The sequence below is a fragment of the Musca vetustissima genome, unplaced genomic scaffold (genome assembly GCF_032173495.1).
Source record: "Musca vetustissima isolate MV318-11 ecotype Yass unplaced genomic scaffold, APGP_CSIRO_Mvet_v1 utg15889, whole genome shotgun sequence".
NCBI classification, from domain to species: domain Eukaryota; kingdom Metazoa; phylum Arthropoda; class Insecta; order Diptera; family Muscidae; genus Musca; species Musca vetustissima.
Genome location: NW_026886804.1, coordinates 32,375 through 55,489, shown reverse-complemented (window position 1 = coordinate 55,489; position 23,115 = coordinate 32,375). Strand labels below are relative to the sequence as shown.

The 23,115-nt window shown below is 33.4% G+C and overlaps 2 protein-coding genes across 2 annotated transcripts; both read left to right on the top strand.

The window, feature by feature from the left end:
- Positions 1 to 1,253: 1,253 nt before the first annotated feature.
- On the top strand, positions 1,254 to 4,223 carry LOC133334284 (protein Shroom; the record flags this gene model as incomplete). The annotated part of the gene is made up of 3 exons (XM_061542574.1): positions 1,254 to 3,080; positions 3,156 to 3,422; positions 3,925 to 4,223. Coding segments are annotated over 3 exons (2,358 nt in total), but the record flags the coding sequence as incomplete, so codon positions are not given.
- Positions 4,224 to 10,612: 6,389 nt separating this feature from the next.
- LOC133334281 (spermatogenesis-associated protein 20) lies at positions 10,613 to 15,310 on the top strand. Its single transcript, XM_061542571.1, is given in 5 exon segments — positions 10,613 to 11,006; positions 12,874 to 13,908; positions 13,910 to 14,017; positions 14,080 to 14,288; positions 14,839 to 15,310. Coding segments are annotated over 5 exon segments (2,082 nt in total). The 5' UTR covers positions 10,613 to 10,740; the 3' UTR covers positions 15,303 to 15,310.
- The last annotated feature ends 7,805 nt before the right edge of the window (positions 15,311 to 23,115 follow it).

Genomic DNA, 23,115 nt, shown 5'->3' with positions numbered 1-23,115 from the left:
AAAAAATCGAAAAAAAAACGCAGACAAAACGCCATAAAACTGTAACACAATGCCGCAAAGTGAGCAGAGACAAAACTTATTTTGAATATCATTGCATTCAGCCACCGTTATGTTGTTATTTCTTTGCATGGTTAAATGTAGGTTTATTTTCAGTTTTTGCCGGTGATAAGACCACGACAGACATACCTTCAATTGTTTTTTTGGAGATTTGGTTTCGGCTTTTGTTGTTTTTCGCAAAACTTCAACAAGCGTACAAAACAAGAGCCATGTTCACGTATTTAGCCTGAGCTCTAATGAACCTTAACCTCTCGGAGGCGACATTTTATTTAACGATTTTAATTTCAACTCTTTTTTTTTTTGGACTTTGTTTCAAAAAAACGCAAAACATAACTACATAGACATGTCATAAATAAATCCATCACAAGGTTGGTTTTGTTATTTGATATGTTTGCTGTTTTGTGCTTCCCTTTCCTCTCCTCGGCTCTCTATCCATAACTGCCTGAGGGTTTTGAGTTTGGAGTTTTTGCGAAATAGTTTTTATTTTTTTTTTCAAAATAAATTCATTTAAATACTAATGTATTAGTGTGTGAGTTTGTTTTTTGTCATAATGCCAATTGTTGTTGACAATAATCGGTCATTATGTTATTAAACTAAATCGTCTTAAGGTTATTTATTTTAATTTCTTAACATGAAAAAAAAACTAATGCCAAGTTTTCACATTAATCATGTTTTAAGTAAGTTTCGTCTTTGTTGCTGTTGTTGTTTTGTTTTCGAGGATAACCAGTAATTTAAATTAAATCAAAAACAAATGATATTTTTTTCTTTGAATTTGTTTAAATGTTGTTTTGCGAAAATGGAGTTATAATTGATAAAAGAGGTTTTGAATTGGCGGCTTTTTATTTAGACTAAATGTCAAGTTATTTTGCATTTTTTTAAGTTCTTTTTTTAATTTCGTCAAATTATTCCCTAATTTCCCAAAAACATATTTTATTTAAAACTTTCTTCATCTCAGGCTTGTCCTTATATATTCCAGTTCTGCTAAATTTTAAAATCATTCCCTAATTTCTAAAAAATATATTTTATTTATCTTCTTCTTGTTTTTAGGTTCAATAAATTCCTGAACCTGTATTCCTCATGAAATACGATTTTATTTTAAATTTTGGAAACCATTTATTTAAAACCTTCGTCATGTTTCTAAGTTTAATAAAAAATTTTCTTCATTTTACTAATCCATAATTTGTTTCTCCTTCTCTCTTTCCAGATGTAATTCCAAAGCATCATATTTACCACGTCAAAGCTTAGAAAAGCAAGCCAGTTCGGATCCAGATCATGGCAGCTATAAACTTACCCTCCACTCCAATGAAGATTTGGTGGGTGGTGCGAATAGCAATGCAAAATCCACATACGATATTATGGCACAAACACAGACACAATCGACAAAACTGCCCAGCAATTTACCCGATGTCCTGCCATTGGGTGCCAAATTGCAGCCCACACAAGCTGAAGCCTCAATTTTGCGTACACAATCCAGTTCCCTGCGATATGGATCGAATAATAATATCGCCACATCACCCACCAATACACAAGGACAACCACAATCATTGAACAGCAACAACAACTGCTATCCAGCATATCCACCATCCCAACAACGTTATTCGACTCCAGTATTGAGTTCATTTAATTTGAATAACAATTTCAGTAGATCTCAATCGTACGATACCCAAGGATCAGTGCCCGCAGGCCAAAGTCCCACCAAATATATGACCCAGTCTTCGTTAGACCTTAAGAAACCCACACTAATGGCCACCACAATTGAGGAACATCCCAACAGTATGCTGGAAAGCACAAGTCTTAAGGAGAATCAAAATTCATCACTCTCATCGTTGAGCTCTCTGTCGGAGAGTTGTGCCAGTCATGAAGAGAGATTGAATACCAGCGGTAGTGGTAGTCTACTGAGTAATACCAGCTTGAATAACAGCAGTAATTCATATCATCATCAACATGAATCATCTGCCTCGTCGGCCTGCTCCTCGGCGGCATCATTGTTTAGAGCGGAATTGGTCAACACAACATTGAATGGCAGTGCCACACAAAATAGCAACAACAACAAGAAGGCGGTAATACGTCAAGAATCTCTAAGGGAGAATATTGAGAAAATCAGTCAATTGCAATCCCAATTGATGTCAGCCCATAACACTGAAAACAATGGGCTATTGGGTCATGGTTATACCTCGTCGCTTTCACCTCATATAAATGCAAATAGAAGTGCTCAGGCAAATGTGATTGATATACCAAAAACCATGGAATTAAATGCCTCGCAAATGATGGAGGATAAAATGTGCAGAGAATCAACACCGCCACCATCACCACCCTCAGGATCACCTCCAACAACACCAGCATTATCATCCTCATCATTACAAGAAGAATCCGCTGATAAAACCAATGAAACCTGCAAAGAAGATTGCGAAGACATAAAATCTAACAACAATGAAATTGAACAGGAAAAAGCCTTAAAGGAAAGTAAAAATAAAACCGAAGCCGCCACCACCACCGAGCATATACTCTCGCAATTGGATTCCAGCACAGATAGCCTAAAGATGGTACAGCGAAGTGAAATCATATTAAGAGTTAATCCTAATACCGTTGAAACTGCCTCACAAACCGATGATATCACCGACAGTGAACTGAAATCCCTGACGGATATGAATAACAGTAAAGATAGCGGTGATACTACGACGGGTAATCGCACAACAACAACACTGCAACCTCGCCAACGCCTGCCCATCGAAGATGAATGTGAAAAATTATCCAAAGAATTGGCCACAATGTTGCCATCAAATGATTCCCTAATACATTTGTTATGCCCACCAGGCAGCAAGACTGTGCACGATTACGTTAGCAATTTGTATAATCCCAATGTACGCCAAAGACCCAGTAAACGTGATGTGGGCACATCGACATTGACACGCCAGCATCATCACAACAAAACCAGGGATGAGGATAATAAGTTGACGGTGGAATTGAAATTGACGGAAATTGAAATAGCTGCCGATAGCTGTGATATCCTTAAAAATAAAGTGGTAAGTTGTGGCATATATTTTTTTGGTTCTACATTTTATTAAATGTTGTGTGTGTGTGTGTTTCGTTTTTTTCAGGATGAATTAATCAAATATTTGAACAATAAAGTACGCATCCTAAGTAAAGAACAAGCTGCCATCGATGAAGAATCAGCCGCCAATGATGATTTGGGCAACAGTTTGCTCAATCAATTGTGTGATAAAGTCCGACCCATTGAAGAATCCAAGTGCCGTACCTACATATCGGACATTGGCCATATCACGGGTTTGCTATTGTCGCTGTCGGAACGTTTGGCCCGCGCCGAAAATCAACTAACCGCTGTGGGTGATAATAATACCGAGAAGGTAAATATTCGAATTTCTTTCTTTAGAGACATCGGAAAAAGAAAATGTGTATACCCTAGACTGTAGGAGGAAATATTCGTCAGAGACCCCATGTCGATAGAGATCGCAATATTTTCAAATAGAACTTTGAAATTTGGTCCATAGTTTGCTACTACTCCTAGGGGATGTTTGGTATTGATATCATGTTGTATTATTGTGAATTGACTTCCATCATGAGAACGTAAAAAAACAATTTTTTGACATTCGACTTGAGAAAATCAGCTGACTGTCGCTAGCAGGGTGACCTTATTAATAGATCTTGATACTCAGTAGCAAAACTGTCAAATCTGCTCTCTCAATTTACTGGACTTTTGGGTAAACGAACAACATTTTGTAATAATTTGTACGAATTATAGAGTAAACCAACAAACCTTATTTCAAATTTACCTAAAACCTAACCTTAAAAAAATCTTACCTTTATACCAATTAATTTCCTTTCTTTTTCTTTTCGCTCATTTTACAGAAATCGTTGGAAAACAAACGTGATCGTCTGCTCGAGCAATTAACTGAAGCTAAACGTCTCAAGGCCGACATCGATCGTCGTGGTGTTAGTGTCAAGACACTGCTGGAGAAGAATTTAACTTCAGATGAATATGCCGATTTTGATTATTTTATAAATATGAAAGCCAAACTTATAACCGATTCAAGAGATATTGCCGATAAAATCAAAATGGGAGAAGAAATCATTGCTGCTCTCAGTGATACTTTAATACAAAGTGATTGTTAATAACAAAAAACAAAACAAAAAGCACACCAAGAGAGAGAAATTGAAAACAGAAATATTTATTTAAGATAATAAAAACAGAATTAAGTACATAAAGTGGAATATATATTAAAAAAAATAAACAAAATAATTAATTCTTTGATAGAATAGAGAGAGAGGATAATGGAACATATTTTGTAAAAGAGTTCTTTAATACTCTTGAAAGTGATAATCCCCTTGTTGTTTTTTGCAAAGAATTGAAGAAGAATCCATTAAAAAGATTTCCTTACTTTCATTTGTTTGTATTGTGAGAGTAGCAAGAGAGATTTTTTTCCATAATAGCAAAACAATTTAAGAATCTACGCACAGTTTATGTACTTATTTCCAATAAAAAAATAAGGTGCTCTTTTCCCCACTAAGCAAATCAAACAAAAACAATATGGTTATGAAAAATAATAAGAAATTTAAAAATTACTTGTATATGAAAAATTGTTTTAAAGAATTTTTATTGTAAGAAATAAATAACACATGGTCTGTAAAAAATCAGGGATTAACAAAGAATGCAAATGACTTTATTCCAATATAAGGAGGTGTTAAGGTACTCCAATATTATAACCTCAAATGACGTCCGTTCAATTTTTTCCTTAAATTTCTTAATATATATATTCTGAAATGTTTAATCAGTATTTCTCTAAAATCATTGAATTTTATAGTTAAGTAATCTTTGGAAAATTATTCAAATCTGTTATCTGTTGTGGAACAGAATTTGGACTGTATTTTAATATTTGAGATTTATCACATTGTGGTTAAGTAATATGACAGGCTCATTCTCAATTCGGACATTTATATCATTTTGAAACTCGTAGCAGTAAGTTATGTGTGGTTAAAAATATAAGAAAATTGTCTGCCATTGCAATTTTTAACACATAACCTTAAAAGTTACACTTCTTAATAATTAGACTGGTCATGGGTATTTCTGTTTGTTATTCGAAATATGCAATGGATTCATTTATGTTGTCTCCACATGGGAATTTAACAAATCATGTGTTATTTATAAAAGCAAATCTCTTATATTTTTCATTTCAAATCATGTGTTATTTATAAAAATAAATCTATATTTTTCATTAAAAACAATTAAAACAATAATTATTATTTTTAAAAAGATACAAATTGTGTATAATTTCTACTTCAAAAAAAAATTGCTGTTATTTTGTTAATTTCTCTGTTTTTTTTTTATATTTTACAATTTGTTTTTCTTTTTCGGCAATGCTTTTGTGATTTAAAATATGATTTTATTAAAAAAATGCATTGTCTGTTTTGCACATGTTTTCTTTTACAAAACGACAAAATCTTTTTCAAGCAAACAAAAAAAAATTCCTTAAACCAATGATAAAAAAACCCCCAAGCAAAAATTGAACTGCACTAGTTCCTTTGGCAAAACCCCCCATTTTTTGAATCTTTTCGTTATGTTAAAGAAAAGTGAATCTATAAATATAAAAAAAATTATAAATATTATTATTTTTTTAATTTTAAATTCATTGTGTTATATATCTTATATTAAATTTTTCTTTTCCTTTTTTAATTATATATATTTTGTTCTTTAATTTAAATTAAGTCACATATATCTCCCATTTATTATTATTATTATAATTTTATGTTTAATATTTTTAGGTTATTACAGTTACAGTATAATATATAATTTTTTTCTTTACTTTTGCATTATTATAATTTTTTATATAATTAAAAAAAATATATCTATGTATAATATTAATATGATATAACTAATATTTAAAATTATATATATTTTTTAAGTTGGCAAACACTAATCGTTTGTTATATGGCATTGTAATTATAAACCAATTTCTAAAAACAACAACAGTAATATTATTAATAATTTCACATTAAATTAAAAATTATATTAATAATAATAATTAAAAATCAAAACTATTTTTCTTTACTTATAATTTTAGTTACTTTATATACATATATGAAACAAAGCAAAAATAAATAAAAAATCAATTGAATTATTTAAAATAATAAATGATCGTGAGTTTTTATTTCGTGTATATCAGTGGGCTTGGAATATTTGAAGAACATACATATCGGAAAAAGGCAGGACAAGTTCCTTCAAAACATCCCTTAAATACGATTTAAGGACCAGCCGACGGCCTTGAGTATTTTGAAAAAAAAAATTGATTAAAAACCCTAATATAGGAAATGTAGTTCTATGCATATACTAGGGGATACATTTTTTTATACCCTCCAAAGTATATTAAATTTGTCATCCCGTTTGAAACCCCTCAAAATTTAAAGAAACCCAGTAAGGGAAGTTCAAAAGTCGGACGGGCCGACTAAGACAAGAGTGGAGAGGAGTTATATCTAAATCTGAACCGATTACAACAAAACATCGCATACATAAATTTGGACCTAATTCAGTACGCTGTGCAAAATTTTGTGCAAATCGGCCTAAATTTGACTCTTTGGTGTTCCATTTACATAAAATCGGACGAAATTATATATCAACGCCTCCGAAGAATAGAAGCTCTCAAATTACATGTTTGCTTATAACTTTGGTTTGGATTGGCCGATGATTACCAAAATTTCAGAGAATTTAAATTAAGGACCGTAGTATTTCATTTTGTACATGATATAATGTTCTGAATGTGCTTGAAATCGCTTGGATGTATTTAAGATATTGAAATTTTGCACAGACATTGTTTGTACTCCTAGGATGTTTGGTATCGGTGCATGTTTTGGTGTAGCCCCCACATAACGGTATCCTCTAATATTTAATATTTTGGGGATTTTGAACATATTTTTCAACCGAATTGGCTGTAATTTTGTATTTCGATTACTCAATGTATAGACCATCTCCGTACTAAAAATTATTCACATTAACCCAAGTTTCAGGGTTGCCCCCATATAAAAATACCTCCCTATAATCGGTATTTTGGGGATGTTGGACAAGTTCCCTCATCCGAGTTGTCATCCTCAAGGTGGTTAACTTGTTTAATTTTGAAATGAAAGCATATGTGAAAATCACGTTCAGCTACAAATTCGGCTATAGAAGACTATCAGGCTATCACAGGTCACTGCAGGATTAGATCACTCACATCCAAATTAGACATCAATTCACTGCAAGAGTCACTGGTCTTAGGTTAGGTTCTGTTAGGGATGTACGGTTGTTAATAACAACCGTTCACTCGAAGACAATTGTCCATTGTGATCATCCTTGTTACCTGAAAGGAAAGGGGAAATGAAGAGAGAATGGAAGAGAGGAAGAAATAGTAGGAGTTAGAGAGCTTAGAATATAATTACTTTAGCCATGTCAGTTGAATCTGATTGGCGTCTATATTGGAGAAGAATGCTAGATTATTATCTCATACCTTTCAAACTGTTTCTTGCAAGAGTAGATTGCTATCAGTTTTTTCCTTAGAGCGTTCCTCAACATTCCTATTCTTCTTCAGAAAAGGATAGATGGCAAGCGGAAACTAGGAATCTTACATTTCGTAGTGAAGACCACCAATTCTGTCATACAGGGGTTTACACCAAGAAAATTAGGTGAGACCTTTATATAGGGATTATCTGAGAACCCGAAATTCCAAATTATAGTCATTTGGGTTAAAAACCTTAGGCCTTCGAAATACCTAAAATTAGTCGGGGTTTATACACATATCAGGCTGATCTGAATATAACCATACCATACATAGCAGCAGAGAAGATATAGTTCCAATATAATATGATAGCTAGGTGGGCTTTTCAATTGATTTGTTATCCATAAACGAAGAGGGATGAATTTATCTCTTAATCATAATCTTTTGTTGGGCAAAATACCAAAGAGAGATATTGGTGTTTTGGGATATTAATATATATCCTTTATCTTACGTAAGAAATTAACAACATCACGGCCATTTAGATAATGACCAATTAATTTTCGCTTTTTACAAATTAACAAAATAATAATTAATAACGAATCGGCGTTTTATTTTCTTTTTCTGAACCGGTTTTGCAACCACGAATTGGCATGAGAATTCCAATTATATTTACTTAAAAGAGTACTAATTGCGGGTTAACAGTCGTACATTTTCGAATCAAATAAATCGCAACACAAGTTGGCTGTCCTTTGGTTTACAATTTACTTCAATTTCCTAATGTGAAGATTTAATGCACGGAATCCTTTTGCAATGACAAATTGCAATTTTCAACACAATATTTAGCGTTTTTGTAGTAGTTACCCTACATATGGCAATGGCTCAATTGGAGTTCAGATCTGAAAGCGATAGAATTATAAAATTGCAAGGTTTTCATTCATGTTTTTCAATTTTATTCTGAAAATTCACATACAATAACAATTTTCTATGTGGTTGTTGTTGAATAGTATTTGTTGTAGTTTTGCAGTTACCATGCCTAGAATATTTATGTAGATATTTTTATTGTTCATATCTAATGGTTTTAGAAGCAATTGTCAATTTTAGTAAATTTTTTATATGAATTAGGATTTAAATCAAAAGAAACGTTTTTCCAATAAGAATTCGTTGTTATTCAAACACATGTCATACTTTACGTTACGTCAACCACTAATTGCACATTATGACTACAATATGCCGCATTGGCGCATTGTTTCTCCCCAATTTATTGAAGAGAAAAGCATAAATTTTCATAAAAACAACTCAAAATTTATTAAAGTCACAAATTTAGAAACATTTAGAAGAATTTAATCCACTCTTCGCAATCATTCCCCCTTTCAAAAATCTTTACCAATAATGGGTTATTGTCAAGTAATCGACTACCCGACGATTATTCATTGTGTGCGAGCGATACAAAAGAGAACAACAAAAACACATGACGAATGACCATAACAAAACAGAAATGAGAAAAATTAAATATTGTTGCTGCTGTTGTTGTTGTTGTTTTTGCTGTTCGTACTACAACTTTCTGGTCGTTTTGATTGGATGATGTTATTTTTTGTGTTCAATTCGTTCCAATTCGTCGTCTTGTCGTCTTCAACAGCAGAAGAAGAATATCACAAAATTTCGTCGCGTTCATCATTTGTCGGATTTTTCGGTAGTGTTTACTCTCTATAGTCTGTCTTATCGTGAAATCTAACCAAAAATACCCAAATTAAAATAGCATACAAAACAAAAAGAAAGAAAAAACGAATAATTAATTGTTTGCCTTTGGTGAAATATGATTAACAAGTTTTCATTTGGTTGATTTCTGCAAATTATTACACAAACCCACTACTAAAAAAAGAGTAAATAAGAGCACACGAGCAACAATAATAATAGAAACATCAGCAACAACAACAAAAGCAAACACAATAATTGAGGAATAATAAAGAGCCTGAGTCTGACCTATTACCTCACACACAAAACTCGTTCGTCGCAGTACGACTATTTTGCTCGATTAGTTTGTTTATCGCGTTATCTCGTCTCCATACCCTAGCAAGAAACTATTAAGTAAATAGAGAATCATTCCCTTAGACAACATTCTTGAGATTGTAGAAGGAAGGGTTTTTTGTTGGGCGCACTCACGCACGCACTCACGTAAACACAACATTAGAACAGAGACACACACACAGGTGGTGGCTGACGGTGGTTGTTGTTGGTTGTGGTCATCATCGTCGTCGTGGAGATAGTGGTGTTTACGTTCTGGTTTCTGGCCGCCCTATCACATATCGATGGATAAGAAGAAGCACTGAACTGACGTGACTGATTGGATTAATTGATCTAATTTCCAATTCATTGGCAGCGGTGGTCACTTCCGTTGCGGGAAGGAAAAGTACGCAATAAGCTTTGCTATGTTGAAAACTATCTATCGATCAACGACATTGGTACGACAAACAACAACGAAAAGCTTAACGCCGCCGACTCCCCTGGCATTCAATTATCAAAATCCCAAGAACGCAAGTGTTGGCGTTTGCGGTGGTGTCTTTGCGGAGGGATCACTAACAGCAGGTAATTGTAGAACGAGCTCAACGTCACGTCGCAGTCTTACGACATTTCCAGCACCAGTAGTAGCATCGTCGGCCGCGGCGGTCACAGCATCTCAGACAACAAAAAATACAACAAATACACCAAGGGCTGCGACGATATTAAAACGCAGCAAGTCCCAGACACAGTTTACGTAAGTACATGTTACAAAAAACAACAAAAGCAAATCTAAAACATCTAACAAAAACACACACACACACTGTAGATAGCCAGTCACCACCTGCATTTTAATTAAAACCAAAATCTTCAACAACAACAAGAATAATGACCACTTAGTCTTAGTCGTCTCCTAATGAATCTTCTAAAACATTGTTTTATTGTTTTTTTTCTCTCCGTTTATTTTAGGCTACTAACACGTTTAACTCCCCGTCACCGTACAATGTCGACGGGATCCACACCCAATACCACGACAACACCAATAACCGCCGCTCGTAATCTGTGTACAGCAGCTGCTGCTGGACACAAGTTTACCAACCGCTTGGCCCAAGAAAAATCTCCATATCTGCTACAGCATGCCCACAATCCAGTCGATTGGTATCCCTGGGGAGATGAAGCAATTGCAAAGGCCAAAGCCGAAAATAAAATGATATTTTTATCGGTCGGCTATTCGACATGTCATTGGTGTCATGTCATGGAACATGAATCGTTCGAAAACGAAGAGGTGGCAGCCATAATGAATGAAAATTTCGTCAACATTAAAGTGGATCGAGAAGAGCGGCCAGATATTGATCGCATCTATATGCAATTTGTGCTGATGATGAACGGTAGCGGTGGCTGGCCAATGAGTGTTTGGTTAACGCCCGATTTGGCGCCCATAACAGCGGGTACATATTTTCCACCAAATGATCGGTGAGTGATGATGAATGACAGGTTTTTGTCATTTTGTGAAAAGTAAAAAAACCAATTGGTCATTATTATATAAATGGGATTAAATATATATATATATATTGATGTATATTTATCCCTCTTTGGTATTTTGCCCCCCAAAAGATTATGATTAAGAGCTAAACTCATTCCTCTTCGTTTATGGATAACAGATCAATTGAAAAGCCCACCCAGCTATCATATTATGTTGGAACTATTTCTTCTCTGCTGCTATGTATGGAAGTTGCCAATCTTCTACTAGGCGCGTCTTCCCTGGTGGCGGATGGGAGGGTGCAGGGTGGAACTGACCTAGGTCAAACTAGGCCGGATCTTTTCTCTACACTTCATGGAAACCTTGGGGATCTTCGGATCCCCCGTGGACCCAAATGGATCGGCGTAGTGCCTATAAAATAGTCCGGTTCAACCATGGGAACTGGTGCCCTTGTTTACATGTATAAAAAAGTTCGTTCTCTGCGTTCTCTTTTAGTAAGTCATTTCATATGGCGGTTTCTCATTTGTTCTCTGAGAATTTTTTCGTTGCACACCTCTACCTTAAAATAATTAACTAAGATGGGAAAGAAGAATAAGAAAAATAAAAGGTACGGTGCAGGGAGCTAATAACCCAGTAGCGGCGGCAATCGATGGTGAGATCACAACTCACCTATCGTCGAGATCAAGCGATTGTGATCCGGCTGTTATTGGTGTGGATACCTTGGCACATGCAGCTGTACCTGTTACAAGCGCATCAAGTTTTTTTTTAGCTGGCTTTTGACAAAACTTTCGTTCCATAAGCGGAGCTTAAAAAAGATTTCCAGGCGCGTCTGTCTTTTGCGCAGTTTTTTTCAATTTGAAAGACCATATTCGGCAATGTTATCTTCCATCAGCTGGTTCGCTTTTATATGCCTTATGTGCTGGGGCATCTTCATCCATTCTCACAACATGGCCTAGCCAACGTAGTCGATGCAGCTCAATACGTCTAACAATGTCAATGTCAGAGAATAGTTGGTACAACTCATGGTTCATTCGACGGCTATATTCCCCGTCAACGCAGATCGGCCCATAGATCTTTCGGAGAATTTGTCTCTCAAACACTCCAAGAGCTGCTTCATCTGTTTGCTTGAGATCCATATAACAGCACCTTGCTTTTGAGTAGTATCAGCATCTGTCCATCACTATCCTCCGAATTTCAAAACTGATGTCATTTGTTTTGTTTATGGCGGTACCATGGTATATAAAATCGTTGACTACCTCGAAACTGGGAGATGGTCTTGCTTTTGACTTGTTTGCTCAGACCATAGTAACATCTCTTGGCCATCACAATCCTCCGAATTTCAAAACTGATGTCATTTGTCCGTAAATGTGATGCATATACGAGAGATCCTCGTTGTACAATTCATTATTCATGTCACGTTGCCTCAACAATATACATATATTTCCCCGATCAGACAAGCAGGAGGAATTCTCTCATAATAAAATTCTATTTTTAGCTCAATGACATCGGGAACTCCTTATCTATGTGTTCGAACGGAACGCCACAAAATATATAGCTGAAATGTCTCTAAAATTGTCGATGGTATTAGTCACCCATTTTAAATTTTATGTTGCGTGCCAAGCTGGACTACGTGATCTGATCGTTGCTTTTAAGAAAAAATTTCTCAGGAAGTTGGAGTGAATAATAAAAATAGGGAGAAAATGAATATAAGGAGGAAAAGTGGTGGAAGTTTACAGAATTTAGAAAACTGGTTATTTTGGCCATGTCGAGGTCTTAACAACTCTTAGGATCAATTTTATATTTGCCGAAATGTCTGTGCCTTCTGCCACGTCTTATAATATAAATATTTTTTCTTTATAGTTGGGGTATGCCTTCATTTAAAACGGTGTTAAAAGCTATCGCCTCCAAATGGGCTGACAATGAGGAACAATTAAAGGCAGCAGGAAATGAAATTATTGCCGCCATACAAAAGTCGCTGTGTGAAAAAACAACAGAAGCTGTATTTGAACCAGGCAGTGCAGATGCAAAGCTGCAAGAGGCTATGCGTATCTTCAAGCAACGCCATGATGCAGAATATGGTGGCTTCGGTTCACATCCAAAATTTCCAGAAGTATCCCGTTTGAATTTCCTCTTCCATGCTTATATTGTGACCAAAGATATTGATACCCTGGATATGGCGATAAAAACCCTACACAATATCGGTCGTGGTGGTATACATGATCACGTTTTTGGTGGTTTTGCACGTTATTCGGTGGATCGTAAATGGCATGTACCACATTTTGAAAAAATGCTTTACGATCAGGGCCAACTTATGTCAGCATACGGAAATGCTTATAAGTTGACGCGTGAGGAGCCCCTTTTGGAATATGCTGATGGTATTTATCGATATTTGACAACAGATTTACAACATCCAGCCGGTGGTTTTTATGCTGGTGAAGATGCTGATTCTTTGCCCAAGGCAGAGGATGCAAAAAAAGTTGAAGGTGCCTTTTATGCCTGGACCTATGAAGAAGTCAAGAAAGCCATAAATGAGAATAAAGACAAATATACCAAGTTGCAAATGGATGCGGATAAAATATTTGAACTCTATGCTAAATATTATGATTTGAAACCAACCGGTAATGTTGAACCGGCCAGTGATCCTCATGGTCATTTAAATGGTAAAAATATTTTAATCATCCGGCAAACAGCTGAAGAATTTTGTCAGAAAAACTCCATTGAACAGCAGCAATTGAAACAAATTACCCGCATCACAAATGAGGTGTTGAATGAGATACGTAAATTACGACCACGTCCTCACTTGGATACAAAAATAATTTGTTCATGGAATGGTTTGGTATTGAGTGGCCTCTCAAAGTTGGCCAATTGTGGCAGTGAAAAGAGACCTGTGTATATAATTGGTTACATTTATGTATGAAAATTTATGGGATAAAGAGAAGAAATTGCTGCGACGTTCATGTTATGGTGTGGCCACCAATGATTCGACTTTGCAAGAGAATTTGGAGTAAGTATTGAAGAAGAAAAATTGATTTGATATTTGTTCATTGATTTTTTGTTACTTTGTAGGGGAGAACGTATCGATGGCTTCTTAGATGATTATGCTTTCCTTATCAGAGGCCTTTTGGATTATTATAAAGCAACTTTGGATGGTTTTGCCTTAGACTGGGCTAAAGAATTACAGGAAATCCAAGACACCTTGTTTTGGGACGCTGAAAATGGTGCATACTTCTATTCCAAAGCCAATTCACCAAATGTTGTGATAAGACTCAAGGATGGTAAGTTGAAAAAATACACTTGTACAAAGTGTGGAAACAAGTATGTGAAGAAAACATATTAGTCTCTCTTCCTATTTATTGAAGACAATGGAAAGGATACTTGATCTAGAGATAAGAAATTAAGAGTAAATCAATCGATACAGCCTTAGACGAAATGGTTGGATGCATTGAGAAAAATTTGCTGAGCTCCAATTTTATATTGACAGACTTCCCCGATATAGAGGAATGCATTTCAAGGTTAAAATCCATCGGATTTTTTAAAGATATTTTTAAGGGCTTAACTCAAGGCATGGATTTTTTAAAAATATTTTTAAGGACCTACCGTAGTATATCCAATGGTTTTTGTTTAAGAAGACACGATTATCTTTTTCTTTAGAAGATCACATGATCTTTCTTATAGCAGATCTGATGATTTTCATCTATAGAAGACCCAGTTGGTTGTATCTGTCTGTAGAAAATCGAATGTATACTTAATAATTAATTCTCTTTTAATAAAACAATTTATTTCCTTATTAATATTATTTTTCTCTATTTTCCTCCTCCTCCATAGATCACGATGGTGCCGAACCCTGTGGCAATAGTGTATCAGCCCGTAATCTTATCCTACTCTCCCACTATATGGACGAGGAAAGTTATAGTAAGCGTGCTTCCAGTCTATTCGAATTCTTTGCCGATCAACAACCGTTCGGTTATGCCTTACCCGAAATGTTATCCGGCCTGTTGTTATATGAAAATGGTCTCGATTTGGTAGCCGTGGTGGGCCCAGATTCTGAGACCACTAAACGTTTTGTGGAAATTTGTCGTAAATATTATATACCTGGCATGATTATTGTACATGTTGATCCTCAAAATACCCGACATGCCTATAATCAACGTGTTCAGGAGAAATTCAAAATGATCAATGGCAAACCAACGGTTTATATATGTCATGACAAAGTGTGCCGTATGCCTGTTACCGATCCGGAAAAATTGGAACAAAATCTAAATGAGAATTTTTTGAGACGTATAATCTAAGGTGTTTAACTCTCAAATTGGTTGGAATTAATTCATAACAGGTTTCGTTTCTTTTATTTTTTTCTTTAAATACTTTTGTATATTTAAAGTAGTTTTGTAGTAGTGGTAAGGCTTCTAGTATTTCTTTTGTTTAATATTCCTTTTACTTTTTTGTAATTATATAGTTTTTTTCCTTAGATTAGGTCTAGTCTCGAAATATGTTTTATATGTTCGCTGCATATAAACTTCTTGTATGTATTCTTTTTATTGTATTTTTGAAAGGTTTATTTTTTTCTGTATTTTATTTTAATATATCTTAAGGTATATTTGTAATGCCTTAAGTTGAGATTATTCAAAGGAAGTGCTTTAAAAATATATATAATAATTGACAATTTATAAAGCTTGATTATAATAAACATGAAGTTTTATTATTTTTTGTTATATGTTTTTATTGTAAATATATATATTTTATTATTATTTTTATTTGAATGTACTATAAGTACAAATGTTTTTGAGAAGAAAATAACAATAATACAATAAAATGTCAAGTGTGCTGTATTTCAAAGAAAAAAATAATGTTGTTTTATTTTGAATATGGTGGAAGTATATTTCATGGATTTTTAAAAAATAGTTTTAATGACCTAGCACAAGGCGTGGATTGTTTACAAATATTTTGAACGACCTAGATTAGGTTTGGGGATGTGTAGTCACTTATGTGGCAGCAGCACTCTGAGACCGTCAGGTCCATTGTGATCATCGAGGAGAAGAAAAGAGATAATAATAGGGGAGAGAAGATTGGGGAAATAAAGAGATACGAGAAGCTTACAAGAAAATGTAAGAAGGTAAATTTAAAGTAATATCAATGGCTATAGAGATCGGACAGAAGATTAGAGCAGATTCAGTTGTTGAGAAGAAGCTAAGACTCGGTGGAAAATGAGCACCCACTAGTCTGTGCCGCCTGTAAGCCAGGGCTGGACAGTGACACAGATCTTGACACATTGCACCCAGGTTCGTGGTGCCAAAGTCCATAGGCTCTTTCGTCGAAGAACGCCTCAAAGTTCCGGTAAAGATGACATATGTGTGGTTTGGTTGAGTCATCAATTGCTAGATCTGTGGACATGTCACGGTGTCGTGGTACCCAACACAACCGATAGCTGCATGTAAGTTCTTCCAAAGCTGCTCTACACTTGAGGACGGCCTCAGATTTGATATAACAATATTTTATGACTTTAAGAGCCGCCTGTCTCCTCCTAGTCAACGCAGAGTCTACAGTAATCAATTGCATCATGATCCGATTTACTAGTAAAGGCCCTGATATTGCAATGACCAGTAATGATTCCTGTCATTACTCATATTTCAGCTTTGCTTAAGTTCAACAGTGAGTGTGTCCTTTTGGTAGACAGAGTCGGCCAAATGGATCTGATTTTTGTACCCCCCACATTTGAATTTATAATTCCGCTGTTTAGCATTTTATCTATCCAATACGTAAGGGTTTCAGCAATGTCAACTTCTATAAGTGAGTGGTTTATGAACAGACGCTTCACAGATTTGCTCTGTGGGGCGGCATTTGCTCTCCCAGGAGACGATGGTTCCTTGCCGGAATTTCCTTCTTCCTATTCCGACCACTGGTGGATCCACCCAATACTTTAGCTTCGCCTTTTGTCGCTAGGCGTAGAATCAGGCTTTGAGACAGAGATGCTACCAGTAGCCTTTTGACTAGGGTTAGGCTTCGAGCTAGGCTTCAGATCAGAAGTCGGCTTAGCACCTTTGTCAGAGACAGTGGGCTTCGCCGATTCCACTACTTTTACACGAGCAGTAGGATTCGGGACGGAGATCCTGTCCATCTGGAGTTCACGATGGAGAGCGGGTGGATAGATTCTTTCGAACTTCCTTACGAATCTCATATTGCCTTTGATGAGGTGAACCTCCCTCTCCGAAATCAAATTCGCGTCTAGACCTACGAATTTCCAGAGATACGAAACAGCATGTTTGTAGTGTTTCGCTTCAGTTACTTCTCGGTCCTTTCTAACATTGGAGCCGCTGTCAGACTAAAAGTCGGTGGGTCAACAGGGTCTGTGCTTCCTTTGTTAATGCTATCCCAAGTGTAGACTTGGCTGCGATCACCGTGGTGTCCAGCTCATCATCAGTTAGGGTAAAATTCAGTAGCAGTTCATCATCGTATCCCCACCTTGCTCTTCCGGTATCAGTCTAGTCTAGGCTATCGCGGATAGCATTTAGAGTCCCATGTAGGTCGTCCACTCCCAGAACAGTCCTGTCAGCAGAGACTGATCTTCATCAGTCTCTTGACCTGCTCGTTTGCTAAAAGAATTGCCGGTTCGTCAACGTTCGGATTTGAAATTGATGCACTTGTAACAGATACAGCTGCAGGTGACACGATCCCTTGATCTCGACGACACTTGACTTGTGACCTCACCAACGATTGCCGCCGGTATTGGGTTATTAACTCCCTGCACCGTAACTTTATTCTTTTTGTTCTTATTCCATTTACCCATCGCAGTTAATTAATTTAAGGGCACTACCCCGATCCATTTTGGTCCGAAGATTGAGAAGGTTTCCACGAAGTGCAGAGAAAAGTTGACCTAGATGAACTAGACCATTTTCACTCTGCACATCATGGAGACCCCCTTCCCATCCGCCAACCGGGAAGACGCGCCTAATAAGAGATTGGCAACACCCCTAGGAAGTGCCTAGCACAAGGCGTGGATTTTTAAATAATATTTTTAACGAGCTAGAACGAACTTTTGATCCAATTGTGACAAAAAAATACAAATAAATACAACCAAGTTTTTTATCATTTAATTATTTAGAGATTATTTTTATTTTCATTTTGTGTTCTTGTTTTTTATATTTTTTGTTTTGTTTGATGTTTTTTTTTGTATTTATTACATGATACAATACATTGAAAATTTTATATGGAACTTTTTAAAAAAAAGTAACTAAAAAATTAATAATAACATATGCATATACGTTTATATATAATATATTTTGTTTTTAAGGAACGTAAGACGTCCACTAAGTCACAAAATAAAGTTTTTTTTTTTTGTAAAAATAAAAAAAAGGTAAAGAAGAAAAAAGTCCATGATATCGCACAATAAAATGGAATACTACACTTTATATATATTTTACTTTTCGAATGGGTATGTATGTAGGTTTGTATGATTTTTTTTATTTGTTTGTTTATATATAAAAGAGAACAGAATTTCGCTTGATTTCGTTTGAAACTAAAATCATAAATTGTAATAATAATAATAATTGTATTATACAGATATAACACTTAACAAAAAACAACATTGTTGTTTATTTATATATTTTTTCGGTTTTGTTATGCATTATGCATAATTGAGGAGAAGGAGTAGAATTAATTTTGGGTTTCATTATCATCTGTACTTTGGAAAATTATAATAAAAAAATTACAATTTTTAATTAAATTTTTTATTATTATTTATAATAATAAAACATAACTATTTTTTGGAATACGTACAAAGTAAATGAACCAAAGAAATTAATTGTTGCTATATTTAAATAAAATAAAAAAAGAATACCTATACAATTAATCATAATCACAATATAGAATTTACCCCTCTTCTTTTCAAAATACCTTTGGGAAATTATGTGGGTATTTGTCCATTAAGAAGGAGGGGTATTAAAATTTAGAGATTAATTAATAATTTGTGTTATCTTATAGAACGAAGAAGAATTGTCAAAGGAAGCATTAGTTTTTTTGTTGTTGTATGATTTGTTTTGGTTTGTTTTGTTTTGTATTGAGGAATAGGTACTAACAATTCGATTTTTTAGTTTTATTAAAATTAATTGCTTAAGTTTGTTTTTGTTTTATATTTTTTTGTATTTGTCTGAGGTTTGTTTGTGTTTATTGTTGTTGTTTTTGTGATTTATGTGGTAACATGTTTATTTTTGTTTGTTTGTTTATTTATTTGTTTTTTGATTTACTGACAAAACTATAGAAAAAAACACAAAAGCTTAATTCATTACTCAGAAAAAATTATTATATTAATTAAATAATAACTATTATAGTACTTGAAAATTAAAAAAAAATAAACACATAAAATTAAAAAATAATAATAATTAATTTTAAATTATACAGAAATTTATTCTTCATCACATTGAGACCCTTTTTTGTTTTTGTTTTTTAAGTTACATTTACTTATATTTTTTTTTTGTTTTTTTTTTATTGTTTTGCTTACGTTTTTTTATATTTTTTGTTATTATGGTTTAGGGGCTGGCTTAGCATTATTTTTTTTATTTTGGTTTAAATGTGGCAAAATTTTTTTTTAACTTATTTTATATAACTGTTGGGAGAAGTTGCATTCATATTATTTAAATTTCAAAAATATATGGTCTACATTTCAAATACAAATTTTTAGCAATACTTCAATGAAGTAAAATGATAATAAAAATCTATTTTTATAGTGGAAATTCTCACGCAAAGTAATCTCTTTTTGCTCTCCACACCTTATTAATTGATCGCTGTTCATTTTTTACGTTATAGATAAATTCGTCTATATTTGCATTTGTTTCCAACAATTTTGATATCCATAATATTGAATATACAATATTTCTTGTGCTTTTTTAATATTTTTAAGGACTTAGAGATAGGCGTGGATTTTTTACAAATATGTTTAAGGACCTAGCACAAGGCGTTGATACATACAAAAGAGTTTCTACAATTTTTTTTGTATCTAAAAACGATTTTTCAAGATCTTCCAGGTTGTGATAGACAAAACATTAGCAAGACAATTCCTGCGAGGGGTTTATTTATAGAAGATCTTTATATTATTTTTAAATTTCTTTTTTGATTTTTTCATTAAAAGAAAATCTGAAAACGTTCTTGTCTTTATAAGAGACTTCAAAACAAATCTTCTCTTTATTGAAAATCGCCTCCTATTTATAGAAATTCCCATGGTATTTTTTCAAACTACACCAAAGTTCTATTTGTTGGTAGGTAAACAATTCCAGAAATTTTCTGTTTTTTTGTTTTAATCGCCCTTAATGCACTAGAAAATCTTTTAATGCTTAACTGTGAAAAAATTAAGCAATCTATAATTAAGTTATCGAAAAAAAAAACAAATTGTAAACCTTATCAATTTTGTGATTGACAAGGTTACCACCATTGACATGTGTAAGGCAGAAAGGCGTTACACCAATCAATGTTTACTTTTTTTAGGTGACTGATTATCAATGGTATAACTTCTCTTTTGAGTGGATGTGGAAAGAAATGTCTTTGAGAGATCGTTGCAGAATCAATAGTTAAAGTGTAGATACATTTTCTGCAAAACGTACATAAGGTATCTTATCTAACTTATCTACATACAATATAAAGGGAATAGTTTCAAGAGGTATTATTCTTATAAAATACCTTATTAAACTTTTCTATATATAGAAGACCTTTAAAGGTATTCTATTTTCTATTTTTTATGGTTATTGGGAAAAATGGAATAATTTCTCTTTTGAGTGGTGATTGAAGTGTGGAAATCCCTCAATTGATGTTTACTATTTTAGGTAACTAGTTATTAATTGAATAACTTCTCTTTTGAGTGGATGTGAAAAGTGGGAAACTCTTTAAAAAAAAGAAATGGCCTTCAGATGGGTGCAGATAAATTGGTGTATCATTTGAGGAAAATTATCAAAATAAATAATAATTATTAGAAGTAGTGTAGACAAATTTTCTGCAAAACCATAACGTATTTTATCTAACTATTAAAGACCACTTATCTACAGACGATATAAATAGGTCTTCTATTTTTAAAATGCCCTATTAATTTTTTCTATATATAATGAAGACTTCTAAATGGTATTCTATAAGGTAAGAAGATTAATGGAACAATTTCGCTTTTGAGTGGAGGTTGAAGTGTTGGAATCCCTCAATTGAAATGACTGTCAAATGCATTTAGATAAATAGAATCTGATGAAGATTACCGAAATCGTTAAATCAAGTTTGATAAAAGATCTTCTATTCAGAGAAAGCATATGACCATTCACCTACATATCTAACAATTAAAAACCATTCGTCTAAACCTGTTCTATACAAGGCATTCGTTTCCTTTAAGTGTTGATATATTATTAAATATATTTTATTACATTTATAGAATGTATTATTAAGATTTTTAATTTATAGAAGATCTCTAAACTGTTTTTAATTTCAAAAAAGGCATTCTAATTATATATCAAATAAAATTTTTTATTGAAAGAAGTCCCTTAAAAGATGTTAATCTTAAACAGAATAATATCTATGGATGGAAGACCCACCAAAGATGTTCTATTTTCCAGCTGAAGTCTTCTAATAATAAATAAAAACCTCAAGAAGAAAAAGACCCTTCAAAGATGGAAGAGCCATCAAAATTTTTAAGGTATTCTATGGTTAGGAGGCCCTTGAATAAAATTTTCTAATTATAAAACAACTCCTAGAAAATCATGCGGTTGTAATTTCTATGGATGGAAAGATTTTCTATTTTCCAGGAGATATTCTATAGATAGAAATACTTTATTATTTAAATTATAAATAAATACCTCAAGAAGTTCATATAACTTTAGAAGACCCTTCGTTGATAGAAGACCCATCAAAAAATCGTCTAGAACTTCATATGTTTCTTAAATAGCCTTTTATTTTTTCATAAAAGCGTAAATTTACAAAAAAAAACTCAAGAAGTCACATATTTGAAAAAAAAAACATCATCTTCTAGGTATAAGAAAACCTTAATAAGTTTATAAATTTGTAAAATATTCCATTGTTTCAATTTATAAAAGAACTCTCAAGAAATTTAGGAATATTTTCAATGAAAATACTTCATATTCATTAAGAAGGTCTTATAATTCTGGGAGACCTTAAGAAGTCTTCCCTATTATAAAAAAATATTTAAGATGACCCACAATTTATTTAAATACTTCAAGAAGGTCTTATATTTATCAATGATCTGAGTCATATCTTGCCATTATAGAAAACATAATGAATGTCTAATGTACTCTGAAAAAAGGGCTTTGTATTTGTAAAAGTCCTAAATAAAGAGAAAGTCCTAAATATAGAATTCCTTGATAAGTTATATTTTTGGAAAATTTAAAAGAAGTCCTTAATATAATAAATATTTTCATTTCACATCAGAATAACAATATATTAATTAATTAATTAAAATTCTTACAACACCCATTCATTTAAGAATCCCCTAAAACTTATAGAAGACCACAGAAAAGTTCTCACACATATCTTGTACATTAGAAGACCTTTTATATATTTTTTTCTGGATTAAAATCGTTCGTTATTCAAAACATATCAAATGTAATTGATCTGTATCCCTCTCCTCCAAGAATCTACTAATTTTTACAATTCTTTTCGATAAAATAAAAGAAAAATTGTTATCGTAGTAAAAAGTTGTACATTCCTGCAGAATCTGAAACAGACCAAATAAGTCTTCAAAATATCGTCTACTTCTGAAGGTCTCCTTAGGGCATTTTGTTTATAGAGAAGCTCATAGATAATAAAATCGATCGATTTCCAAAAGTTATCCTATGCGTAAAAGATGATGAGAAGATATTCTATGAATTGAGATTTCTCCCAAATATATTTGGAAACAAATGACAAAATTAAATGAAATTGTAAAAGTAAATTTAATACACGATTATTGTCATGTTTAATACAAAGGAGTTGCGTTTGGAATTTTGGTATTCCAAAGGTTCCGCGATTTTCAAATATCACGCAAATTCTCCCAACAGCTTTACATTCTTTTAAAATTGATAACCTGTCTATAGAACATTATCATCATAAGCTATGGGTTAATTCTTTAAGTACTAACTTAACCATTCG